At 39.6% G+C, this 12,757-nt stretch overlaps 1 protein-coding gene across 2 annotated transcripts in view; it reads left to right on the forward strand.

Annotated features, from left to right (window-relative positions):
- The window catches only part of CPED1 (cadherin like and PC-esterase domain containing 1), a 113,002-nt gene continuing 100,245 nt past the window's right edge, over positions 1 to 12,757 (forward strand). For both annotated transcript variants that reach the window (XM_048500466.1, XM_048500467.1), the window contains exons 1-2: positions 1 to 1,003; positions 12,560 to 12,737. In XM_048500466.1, the coding sequence (XP_048356423.1) occupies positions 755 to 1,003; positions 12,560 to 12,737 (427 nt within the window). In that variant the 5' untranslated portion in view covers positions 1 to 754. The remainder of the gene's footprint in view (positions 1,004 to 12,559; positions 12,738 to 12,757) is intronic.

The raw sequence follows: 12,757 nt of genomic DNA on the forward strand, positions 1-12,757 counted from the left end.
TCAGATGCAGTGCCTGTGCCTGTGTGTGCGAGATGAGCTGGAGTCTTGAGGCTAGATTGTTCCAAGTGGTTTTAATCAGTGACCCGTTTGGGGAGAATGGAAAATGTCTGACAGGAATAAGAACGGAGTAAGTAAACATCACTTTGAACAGGAAAGCTGGAAAAACCAACCGGGAGAAAACTAGGTTTTCTGCTTGTTAAAATCCTGACAAACTCATTCAGAGAAGGCAGTGTGTTTTTGCTGACAGGAAAAAGGCATTTTAAGAAATCCGGGATGAAAGTAACAGTTAAAGAAATAGGGATTGGAAGTGCAAGAGGACAAAAACAAGAAGAATAACAAAGCAACTGCTAGAAAAGCCTTGATGTTCTTAAGTTGTACAAGGCACAGAATGCATTTTTATTGTTTTTTTTAAATACTATTGAACTGCTAAAGCTTTTTTACTGTCCTGAGCAGAGCTTTTGTATTTTTCTTCAGCTCAGCATTGGTAGCTGCATCAGTGTTCCTTCTTGTAGTTACTCTCTCCCAGCGTCACTACAGATCTGTTACCACTCCTATTGGGACTGTTTGTTATTCTCCTCTGAAGACCTAAGTCTCTTTGCTACACTGTGCCATGGGAAAACACAGGCCCAAAAATGATGGAGAGAACTTGATGTATCTATGGGAAAATGTAAATGCATCCATGGATGTCATGCTGATAGAAAGGAACCCCAGAGATCATTACAGTGATGGGCAAAATTAAAACTGTGAGGTGACCATGGCTTGCAGGCAAATTCTGCCTTGCCGGAGGTACTGTCGACTCCGTCCATTCCTTCTGGTGCTGGTGCTAGCCGCCTATCTTTTCTACCAGACCCTGACTCCATTAAGGGCAAGAAGATACCTCCCAGCAGTTGACAATGGTGTTCTATCAACAACACAGGAGGTACAGCAGAGCGTGTACAAGGAGGTTCCTACAAGGCAATTCTATTGTGTCTTTCCTTCTCGCAACCTACAACTACAGAAAGAGGTAAGAAAACCAATAAGTTTTGAATGAGACACTTGACTGACAAACTAGAGTAGCCTGTCTGGCTAAAAATAATCTTCATATGTAATCAGGTGGGTAGCCTTATGGGTCTGAAGGAGCAGAAAAATGTTTGAGTCCAGTGGCACCTTTTTAAGACCAAATATTTGAGTCCAGTGGCACCTTTTTAAGACCAAATATTTATTCTTGGTATAAGCTTTCATGTGCCTGTGCACTAAGAAGTGCTTGCACATGAAAGTTTATACCAAGAGTAAAACTTTTTTGGTATTAAAGGTGCCTGTGGACTCAAAACTTTTTTTTCATATTCACTGATGATAATCTGTCTAGTGTGCATAGTGAGGCAAGAATAGTGAACAATTTGAAAACATTTTAGTATAAGTTCATTGGCTGAGTTAAATTGCCTACGTGACTGTATCCAAAGTGATATCTTCCTGGAGTCCAAGAATATTCAAACCATGTTATGGGGAAATTGAAGGGAAATAGGTTAATTAACACTGTAATATGAAAGAGGTAGAGAAGGTAGAGAATAACAGTAGTTATCAAATGAACCACACAGGCTGTTAATATTACAATCTTCTGCAGAGTTCCCCCAGCTTAAGCCAGTTGATTTCAGTGGGCTAGGCATGGAGCAACTCTGCACAGTATTGCACTGTAAAAGACGCATTCTCTGGCTACTGGAAGTTTTCAAAAATAATAGCATTTTTGAGCTTTTACTAGCCACTAGCTGCAAATTTTTCAAACGTTTCTCCATAACCATAAAACTGGAAAAGTTTGTCTGCCAGAGGATTCTTCCAGTAAATGCTTAGTGGGTGAATATCCCGCAGACTTTGTCCTTAACCTATATCCTTCTTTTCATGGGTCTATATAGACAACACAGGGATAGACCGATATGCTTATGACTGGAAAACCTTTCCTTTTTAGTTCAAGATCCCTGATCTTTGATTCTATGCAGAACATATCTGTGGATACAACCCAAAAAACTTTTCATGCACATATGTGCACACACACACTCATAGAGAGCTAAAAAAAATATCTGTGGACCCAGAATTTCCAGGTGCATAAAAAATTAGATGCAGCTGTGCAGGAATTAAAAATACTTTCCATGCTGGATTATTTTCAAAAGTACTGCACTGGCTCCAAATCATTTGATGTGGGTATCTTACATCATTTGAACTGCATTTCCTGTCCTGTTCACTGTGGTTTTATTGACCTAGTTACTTTATTTATACCTTACTTTCCTCTACCATGGAGCCCCAAAGAGGCTTGCATCATTTGCATCGTTATGAGAAAGGTTAAGCTGAGACCGTGTGACTGGCCCTGAGTCATATCATAGCTGTGGATAGGGAAGACACAAGTGTTTCCAGCATGTCACCCAGATTTGCTCGAATGGGCTTTGTAAATTGTAGTGCATCTATAAAAAAGCACGAAGTTGTGTCACTGCTGACAAACCGAGAAAAAGCAGGAATGAAAAAGGGTGCATGCACTAAGAGCTGTGTTGTTATGGTTTTCTTGTTGTAATGCAGTGGGCAGTCTGGACACAAACAATGCTGTGGTAAAGCATCTACTTGGCATGCAGAAAGTCCCAGATTGTAACCCTGGCATCTCCAATTGAAAGGATCAGGTAGTAGGTGATATGAAAGACCACTACTGGTGACCCTGAAGAGCCACTTGCAGACCTAGACTGTGCTGACCAAGATGGATCAATGATCTGATTCAATGTATGGCAGCCCCATATGTACATGTTCAAGTAGTCTGAATGTATATGTGGTGATAGAAGGCTGTTCATCCTGCTGGGAAATGTCAGGTATTCATGGATTCATAACCTTTTATTTATTATGTAAGGATTTGAGCATTTAAAAGGGAACTGTCCTCAACAATCTGTTCTGAAGCTATGAAAACATACAGCTGTAATTTTAAAGGATTTTTTCCCCTGACAGTAAGCATCAGAGAATAGATCCACTGGGTAGATTCATTTCAGATTTGCCCTAAATGATCTTTACTTTTTAAAGAAAAACATGTCAGAGTGTCAGAGTTGCATTAAAATCACTTGGTTAATCTGCACAGCCTTCGGAGATCAAAGAGCCCTCACTGGTATCCAGTGGTATCTGCAATATTTAAAAGAAATGACAGTTTTTTAGCTCACTGAACAATCACCTGGGAAGCTGTCAAAATATACCTCATTTCAAAAAGAATATTTCATGGTTGTGATCATACAAAGTTAAGCAATGTTATGTCCCAGTAATACCAACATAAGAAAAGTACATATTTTAACATTTGCCAGTTTCAAGTGTAATTTTGGCTCAGATATTTCTGAATGCTTTTTCTTTGCTTTGTGTAGTTTAATGCACAATAGCATGCACTAGATATTATATGCTAGAAATTTTAATTTGTCCTTGAGTTACCTGCTTTCCAGCTGTGCCATACTCTGCTGGCTGCAACTCTGTAAACTTTGGTCATTTGTTTGATAGTTGTTGATGACATGTAAATCAATGTAGCCGTATCAGCTATTTTTATTATGGCATTTGTGATTAGCATGGACTTAACTGCATAAGATTTTATTAATTTCTCAGGAAAAGAATGTTCCATAAAACATGTGGATGGCTATTTAAATTAAATGTCCTCCAGGCCAACTCTCTTATTACAAACAAAATGATGTCCTGACTATAAATAAGGCATTCCCTGAGATCCCTAATTATGGGGCACCTCAACAGGGCTTTGCAGTCTAGATAGCATTTCTAATGTTGGAAATTCAGATAGCTTTTAGATAGTTAGCTAATGACAATAGTTTAGAGTTTGAAGACAGTAGCTGTAAAGGACACAAAGTAATCTGACCCAATAGTATGTTTGTATTCTTTTTTGTAGTTTCTGCAATGGAATCCTCAGCAGGGTAGCCATTGACTTTAGAAGATTTAGCAAGGTATAATTCTGGAAGGGTAAAATTTTCAGGACCTTATTTTTAGCTGCTGTATATCTCAGGAATGTATAGATACATGTTTCATTGAGCTTGGGTCAAGATGTAGGCTCCCTGAAGTAAGGGGATCTGCTTATCTCCTCAAGGATTGGAGCTGGGGATTTGTCAGGTAAGTCACCATGCTGGATATAATTCTTGCACTACAGTTGTCTATAGATGCAGGAGCAAGAATGGAAGAAAATTCCAATCACTATTTCAGATACTTCAGAAAATTCTGTAGTTCTCTAGGATCTTCTATCAGGGTTGCAAACCTCCAGGTGCACTCAGGAGTTCTTTTGGATTTACAATTAATCTCTAGACTACAGAGATCAGTTCCTATTAAAGAAGTTGCAACTTCAGAAGTTGGATCCCAGCTCCAGGTTTCGAAATTCCTGAATATTTTGGGGTGGAGCCTGGGGTGGGTGGGCCTTAGGGAGTGGAATGATGACATTGGGGTATATCTCTGTAGTCTGGAGATCAGTTACACTTCTGAGAGATCTCCAGACCCCACCAGGAGATTACCAGTCCTAGTTTTATGGCATCGTATTCCCTACGGAGCTCACTCCCAGGAATTTCTGAAGCAGGAACTGGCAACTCTACTGCAGTAGAAATCCCCCAAATTCCCCAAAGCTTCTTAGTTCTCTGTGGCTTACACTATGTACGAGATGAAAATGATTCCGGATAGATTTGTATGGCATGGTTTACCCTGTTGATGTAGTATGAATATTAGTTTAAGTAAGCAGTGGCCCCTTCCGCACACGCAAAATAATGCGTTTTCAAACCACTTTCACAACTGTTTGCAAGTGGATTTTGCCATTCCGCACAGCTTCAAAGAGCACTGAAAGCAGTTTGAAAGTGCATTATTCTGCATGTGCGGAATGAGCCAGTGAGCTGAACTCATCCACAGACTTACATGGTTATCCTGGACTGACCCACTCGGTAAAATGTTGTTCGATTAAACTCAGGGTGTCTGGTTTCGGGAACACTTTGAAATTAAATTTGAACTGAATTCCCAGTCAGAAGACTGGCAGAATATGTGACATGAGGAAATGACCAGTGAAAATTATTCATTTTCACTGCATTTTTATCTGTTTTACAGAGGAAGAGGAACTTCTGGAAGTAGAGCTTTCATGACTAGTGAAAGAGAGAACCTCTAAAACCTTTTGCCTGTATGAAAGTATTCATACTTAATGAACTATATTCTGTATCTTTGGGTAAATATGTAAAATAATTAAGTAAAGGGCTTCTGAATTTTACCACTATCCACCTCCCACCTCAAGGTACAGCTGACTGACCACATAAGTCTTTCACCCTGCTGTGGCACCAGAACTAAACAATCAAAGCCTATTTCAGTGATTTAGTGGTTTGCTCTATATTTAGATAGGAAACAATGGGAATCAGAGAAACTTTCCAGATATTTTAGATGAGAATCCACTCCTTCCTAAACAAAACTACTAGAGAGGTAAAAGCCAATAATATTTTAAAACTCCAGTGAAAAAAACCAAGGCAGGAAATTAACTTCTTTCTAGCAATGCATAAACCCTCCAAGTGTAAACATAAAATAAACCAGACCCGCAAAAAGTTGGGGTTTGGCATACAACTATATGGGAAGTTTATATCCTAGCACACAAAAAAGACTTGTTTTGGAAACAATGAAGTTTATTGTAAAGTTAAATACAGCATTGGGAACGTGGTTAGCAGCTAATTTGTAGTGCTGTAAATAATGAAGCTGAGCTAAGTTGAGTGGTTCTTTTTCCTTTGGGTTTCTTGGCCTTTAGCCAACTTGGTCTCAAGAGGTGTACAACAACCATTCACTAACAGCCTGCTATAGCTCCTTAATATTCTTGGTGGTCCCAATCAATTTATCTTGCGTATGTTCCAAAAATTCCCTTGCCATACCCAAAGTCTATGGGCAGAGTATACTAGACACAGAAGATCTGCTGTGCCATTCTTCAGTAAGGTGCTCATTCACATGAAATGCTCCAACATACATTTTCCCCTTCCTATTATTTATTTAGGGTTTACATACAACTCATAGTTAAAACACAAGTTAAAAGCATTCTTCTGCCTACATTAGTTTCCAATGTAAACTTACTCCCCATTAACAGTGATGAACCCATGAGTGAAATTATCATTCCTAAGAGTCAATTCACATGACCAACTTGCTGTGTTGAAAATGTGGGTGGGTTGAGTGAAGTCTAGGCTGGCTTCAGGAAGTTCTCCTTCAGCATGATTTGCCATTGTGGATTGTGTTCCTAAATCAGTCAGACATAGCTGAGGCAGGACTACTGAATCTGCATTGTGTGCCGAGACATTTTTAAAGAGCAAGTTCCTGCTCCTTTTTATCGCATTGAAATATTCAGCCATTTAAATATTCAGCCATTTATTCTTGTTTTTGGCCAATGGAACAGTGATTATGTGCTTGAGCCAATTTCATACTTAAATAGAGAATGCTTTGAAGTTATATAAGTGACAGAAAGCAACAGAGGCCAGCAAAAAGTCTTGCATCTAAAAAATTAAATGAAACGACAGTACTTCTTCCTGCATATAGTTTTTATTTTTTTAATGAAGAAAACAGCAGCATTTTTCAGTGAACAGTGGCATATGTTCAATTTAGAACCTTGATTTTATGAAGGATTTAAAACAGAAGAAGACAAGTTTTAGATGTATACCTCCCTTTTCTCAACTGTAAGCACTCTCAAACTTCTTCTCTTTCTTTCCCTACAACACATACATAGGTGGGGTTGAGAGTTTTGAGAGAATTGTAACTAGCCCAAGGTCACCCAGCAGAGTTCATGTGTAGGAATGGGGAAACCATTCTGGTTCATCAGATAAGGGTCCATCACTCATGTGGAGAAATGGGGAATCATTACTTTAGATTGGTTCTCACTAATTAATCAACTAAAACTTCAGTTGATTAGTTTGCAGTCCAAGGACCTAAGAGAAATTTCCAAAATATGCTAATCAGTCAGAAACAAATTATTCAATGGATGCATTTAAGCAAACCATTATGAAAAAGCGATTAAATGCTCTAAAATCCACCTTGGACCATATTGAAAAGATCTATCAAATGATAAGGCTCTGTTCAGGACCTTTCAGTTGTGCAAAGCTAGTCACCTTGTGACATTTGGCAGGTGCAAACAGCCCAGATACATAGAGAGTAAACTATCGGGGGTGTACTTAAGGCTGTGCTTGGAAAACTCCCAGAAGCAACTTGAGACTTCCTGCAATAAGCTAAAAAAAGAGGCAGAGACTAGATCAGAGAATTGAAGGACAGAGTTTTATCAAGCAACAGTTAGCTGAGACTTGAGTGGCTGTACTAACATGCTGACTGGGGAGAAAGTTGGTTTAAGTTCCACCAAAGCAGCTATACCCTTGAGCTGCACAGCCTTGTGAAAGTCCCCGCTACAAAGAAATGCCTCCACGTACCACCAGTGGTCATGGATATGCCTTTACATTTTCCTGCCCAGGAGTTTTAATCTGCTTCTATGAAAAGTTGTGAAGAAGATAAAAAGAAATATAATCAACATAAAAATGCCAGATCTGCATAGTTGTCATATGACTGTATTCAACCCAATTTATGAAGTGCTAAATCTGATAAAATGTACTAAATTGTGGCGTGGTGCACCCTGGGAAAGGCAAAAATAAATGTCCTTTTCAGAGCAAAAAGTGATCAGCATAGCATATGAAGCAAGAAGTTTCATCTGTGTGTACACAGCTGGGGATGTCCATGCAGGCAGTGGTGGGATCCAAAAATTTTAATAACAGGTTCCGATGGTGGTGGGATTCAAACAGTGGCGTTGCCGCACACACGCACCTCCAGTCCCTATTGGGCAGGGAGGTTGCTTTAGTAACCCCTTCTCGGCACTCAGAAAAAATTAGTAACCACTTCTAGAGAAGTGGTGAGAACTGGTTGGATCCCACCACTGCATGCAGGTATGAGACTTTTCAGAAGAGTAAGAGTTTGGATTTATACCCTACTTTTCTCTTTTGAAAGGAGACTCAAGGTGGCTTACAAACTTCTTTCCCTTCCTCTCCTCACAACAGACATCTTGTGTGTTAGGTGGGGCTGAGAGAGTTTTGAAGAAACTGTGAATAGCCCAAGGTCACCCACCAAAAATGTAGGGTGGGGGGATAAGATAAGAATTGGCCGCTGATGTGAAGGAGTGGGGAATCAAACCTGGTTCTCCAGATTAGAGTCCACATGCTCTTAACTGCTACATCATGCTGGCTTTTACATTATTGGATGAATATGAGAATTCAGTCTTGATCAGTACAACTTACATTAGGTGCCCAGTAATTTGCAGCATTGTAGCTGTACCTTGCATTCTAGTGCGTGAGGTGGAATTTATTTGTGGGTGGGATGGATGACTTGGAGAATGTAGGGGTTCTCTTCCCTTGTGCAGTTGTCCCAGCTGCTGGCAGATTGCTTTTTCTCTGCTGCAACAGCATTTGTATCATCGGTATAATTAAAGTTTGAGAGGGCTTTCCTACACTTACTATCCTTTAGGGTAATTTGTAGCTGCTTTCTTCTTTGAGATTCGCAGGGGAAGGGAGCCCCTTGAAATAAAGTTGGGTGTGCAGAAAGGCAGAGATGCTGCTATCTGGAGAAACTGCTGAGGAATATGGTAGCAGTATACTCCCCATGTGATGTGGCGTGGCACTAATATGAAAGAAAGGGATGTAATATGTTTGCAGTTATAACTCCAGGAGAATCCACCAGGGCTGACCCAAGGGTTTAGAGTGTCCTTGGCAAACTATAACTTTGACTTCTCCTATATACCCACAATGTGTACAGAAAAAGTAGAAAGTGAACTTCTATCTTTGTGATCTTGGCATTCAAAATGAACAATTTGCATTTTTCAAATAAGTTTTACTAATCCTAGAAATTCACTTCCATTTTATTTGGCACTCTTTAAAGTTTAGGCAACTGCCTATTTCACCTATGTAATTGGATTTGCCCTGCATCTACATATCCTGGAATATTTCACTGCCATATCCTGGAATATTGCATAGCAAAATCATGGAAGTGAATGACTACAATAATATAATATCTGACTGCATATGGATTCAGTTCCAGTCTTGCAAAATTGCAACCTTTCTAATTAAACAACCATTTTGTGCCAGACATACAAATGAGTTATTTTATGTACATGTGTGTGTGTCGGTACATCTACAATTAAATACCGGTACATAACTTTGAATTTATACCACACCTATGTGTTTATTTGTTCAACATTTTTAGAAAGATTGATATTCTCTGTTAATGTTTTACACATACTTAGTTTGAAAATTGCTCTTGAATATGGCAAATTTACCTCTCAGAAACCTAAGGTCACCCTCCCACATTAGCTAAAGGAATATAAACTGAATAAAGATTACCAAGGGGGTCAATTATTAGAACAGATTCTTTTCATCTGTTGATACTGAGTCTTTTCATGCCAAGTCTTAGCCTGAGGTAAACCTTTATGGCAGTAAAAAGGCCTTTGAAGATGCATGATTGGCAAAGCTATACATAAATTGGAATATTGTTTCCATAACACTGGAAATTCTGACAAATACATAGTGATGGTTACATTTTATATATAGTGTAGATCAAGGTTTAGTAGTAGTGGTTCACAAGAAGGGCCTTGTCTGCACAGCAGAAATGAAACATACTGTTTTGGCTTTTTGAATTCACTCTGTATGGACGACACAAGCATTGCCAGCCAAAACGGTTCTTTTTCCCACCTGCTGCCCAACAGAACTCTTCCACATGTGCTCATCCACACGTGATTTCACTTTTAAAAGTACATGAATAAAGTTTGTCTTGCCTGGCGATCCTGCACATGTATTGTTTTTCCTTTTTTTTGTTTTGAGGGGGGGTGTCTGCAAAGCTATGCTGACACAAATGTGTGAATATTGCAGATTTTTGTGTTGTGTTGCCATAGCTTCACAGACATCCCCCTCAAAACAAAAAAGGATAAATGACACTTCCATAGTCTAAACATATTCTTCATACTATTGAAATCCTTTTTACCAAATCCATTCTATCAAATATTAGGCAAATTATGGGGTGGTGGGAGGCTTTGCTTCAAAGTATGTGTACTTACCCATTCCACCAACCTTGCAGGGTGGCCTAGTGATGCAGCACCAAGATGAATGCCATCCTCTGCATCAGCTCAGAGTTACCCATGAGGACAATAAAACCCACCTGAACTTGCCCTCGCACACATCAGTCTTGTAAAATAACCACTACTCCCCACTGGATGAGGGGATGACAAATAATATTCTTAGGAGGAGGTAAGCAGCAGTGTCCAGGAATAGAATTAGGATTTGATCCTTGAGTAACAACCGAAGTGGGAACCCCACATCAGTTTTACCATTATTGCTGCGGAAGCAGAAGAAGGCAAAAACCAGTGACTTCGCAGTGGCCACCACTTACATCACTGGCCCTTTATGTTCCTATACAGTGTTGATCCAGCTGCATCTCTTGAAATAAGATTGTCGAGGCTTATCTCCAGTTCACTGCACTGCTAATAGTAAATTCACAGAAAAAAGGAAATTCAAAGAAAGTTCTAGTAACCTCGAAGATTGATTGAGCATAATACAAGAAGGAGAGGGTAAGGAAGAGGATACTGGATGAAAGGGTAAAAAAGGACACAGGGGATATAGAAGGAAGGGGTATTCTGAGGTAAGCCCGTACTTCCTCTCTCACTATTAGGATATAAATACAACCAGGATAGGGAGAGGTTGAATTACAAGATTGTGTAATACAACTCCTATGAGATGATCACTTCCTATTTACTCCTGTTCTTAAGTTTAGCTGCTGGAATATTTCAAATCTTTTTGCCTTATACATTTGTTCAATGTATTCAATAAAATATGAAGCAAATGTTTTAACAGGTGTCCTTTGTATTGGCTGCAGCCAGGGAAAGATACCAGAGAGGTATTAGCCATTCATCAAAGGTCTAGCGCAATTATGTGTCTCCCTCCTGCAAAGAATCTCATACTTGAGCCAAGCGTAACATAAGGCTACTTCCTGAGACTGCAGGAAAGACTGCTGTGGGAATCATTTTATAGCTAGCTACCAGACTCATCAACAACTGGAAACACTTTCAATGGCATTTGTTTGCACTGAAACAGACAGCCATTGGAAGACCCGGAATGGCTTGTTTACATAATCCTTCCTTATATAAGCATGCCAACCATAAATTTGGTAACTATGAAGACTGTCTATCCACTTTTTGCCTTTTCAACCTCCCCACCCCACACTTTTTTGTTTCTCTAAAAATAATGTATATTTTATGAGCAACTTAAAAAAAGAAACATTATAAATTATTACATATCTGACCTAATGTGTTGTTTTTCATACCAAAATATTCTTGATAAAGCTTTAAATGGTGAAATCCAAAAAACAAAATTCATGTAATACCTTTTATGAAAACAAAAGTTGTTTATATTGTGTGTGAGTGTATGAGAGAGAGAGCCATTCACCACATCTCAAAAAGGATATCGAAGAGATAGAAAAAGGGCAGAGGAGGGCAACAAGGATGATTGAGGGATTGGAGCACCTTCCTTATGAGGAGAAGCTGCAGCGTTTGGGACTCTAGTTTGGAGAGGAGACGTCTGAGGGGGGATATGATTGAAGTCTATAAAATTATACATGGGGTAGAAAATGTTGACAGAGAAATTTTTCTCTCTTTCTCACAATACTAGAACCAGGGGGCATACATTGAAAATGCTGGGGGGGAGAATTAGGACTAATAAAAGGAATCATTTCTTCATGCAACACATGATTGGTGTTTGGAATATGTTGCCACAAGCGATAGTGATGGTCACCAACCTGGATAGCTTTAAAAGGGGCTTGGACAAATTTATGGAGGAGAAGTCAATCTATGGCTACCAATCTTGATCCTCCTTGATCTGAGATTGCAAATGCCTTAGCAGACCAGGTGCTCGGGAGCAGCAGCAGCAGCAGCAGAAGGCCATTGCTTTCACATCCTGCATGTGAGCTCCCAAAGGTATCTGGTAGGCCATTGCGAGTAGCAGAGTGCTGGACTAGATGGACTCTGGTCTGATCCAGCAGACTCTTTCTTATGTTCTTAAGGTTGGGTCTTGTTAGTTGTTGAGTGGGAGACCACCAAAGAAAGCCAGGGCTGCTACAAAGAGGTAGGAAATTTTGGAGGGATCACAAAGTCTCACCTGGAGGCTGGCAACCCTAAAGAGAGGTTTCAATGGGAGATTGCTGAACTTGAGTTCATTTACAAATTCAAAACAATATCCCACAAAGGGTGAATAGGGACCTAGAATACTTATCTCACTACAGATGTTACTTTTCCACCCCTAAGCATTTATCCTCTGTGCTAATCAAGCTGATTACAATATGCATTGTACATTTGCCTGCTGAGCAACTTCTTTCCAATTCCCTCTCCCACCTTTTGACTGGAATATCTCAGGAATTTCCATTCCAACCTGTATCTGATTGTGTGCGTTGACTCTTGAAAGTTTACACCCACCAAAGTCTTGTTGGTCTCTAAGATGCTATTGTTCTACCACAGACAAACACAGCTATCCTATACAGGAATATAATCTTGTCTCTTCTCTTTTAGATTAAGGATGCAATTTCTAAGTATATCAGAAGCCAGGCAAACTCTGTGATACTTTACATCCCATCTTCCAGCAATAAAGAAGACCTTCAGTTATATCAACACATCCTTACACAGCACAGCTTTGCAGTTACAGTCCTTGAAGACAGGAAACTGAATGGACAGAAAAAGCTCCACCCAGGTGAGAAAACTCAATGCCAT

Source organism: Sphaerodactylus townsendi, linkage group LG06 (assembly GCF_021028975.2).
Source record: "Sphaerodactylus townsendi isolate TG3544 linkage group LG06, MPM_Stown_v2.3, whole genome shotgun sequence".
Lineage (NCBI taxonomy): Eukaryota > Metazoa > Chordata > Lepidosauria > Squamata > Sphaerodactylidae > Sphaerodactylus > Sphaerodactylus townsendi.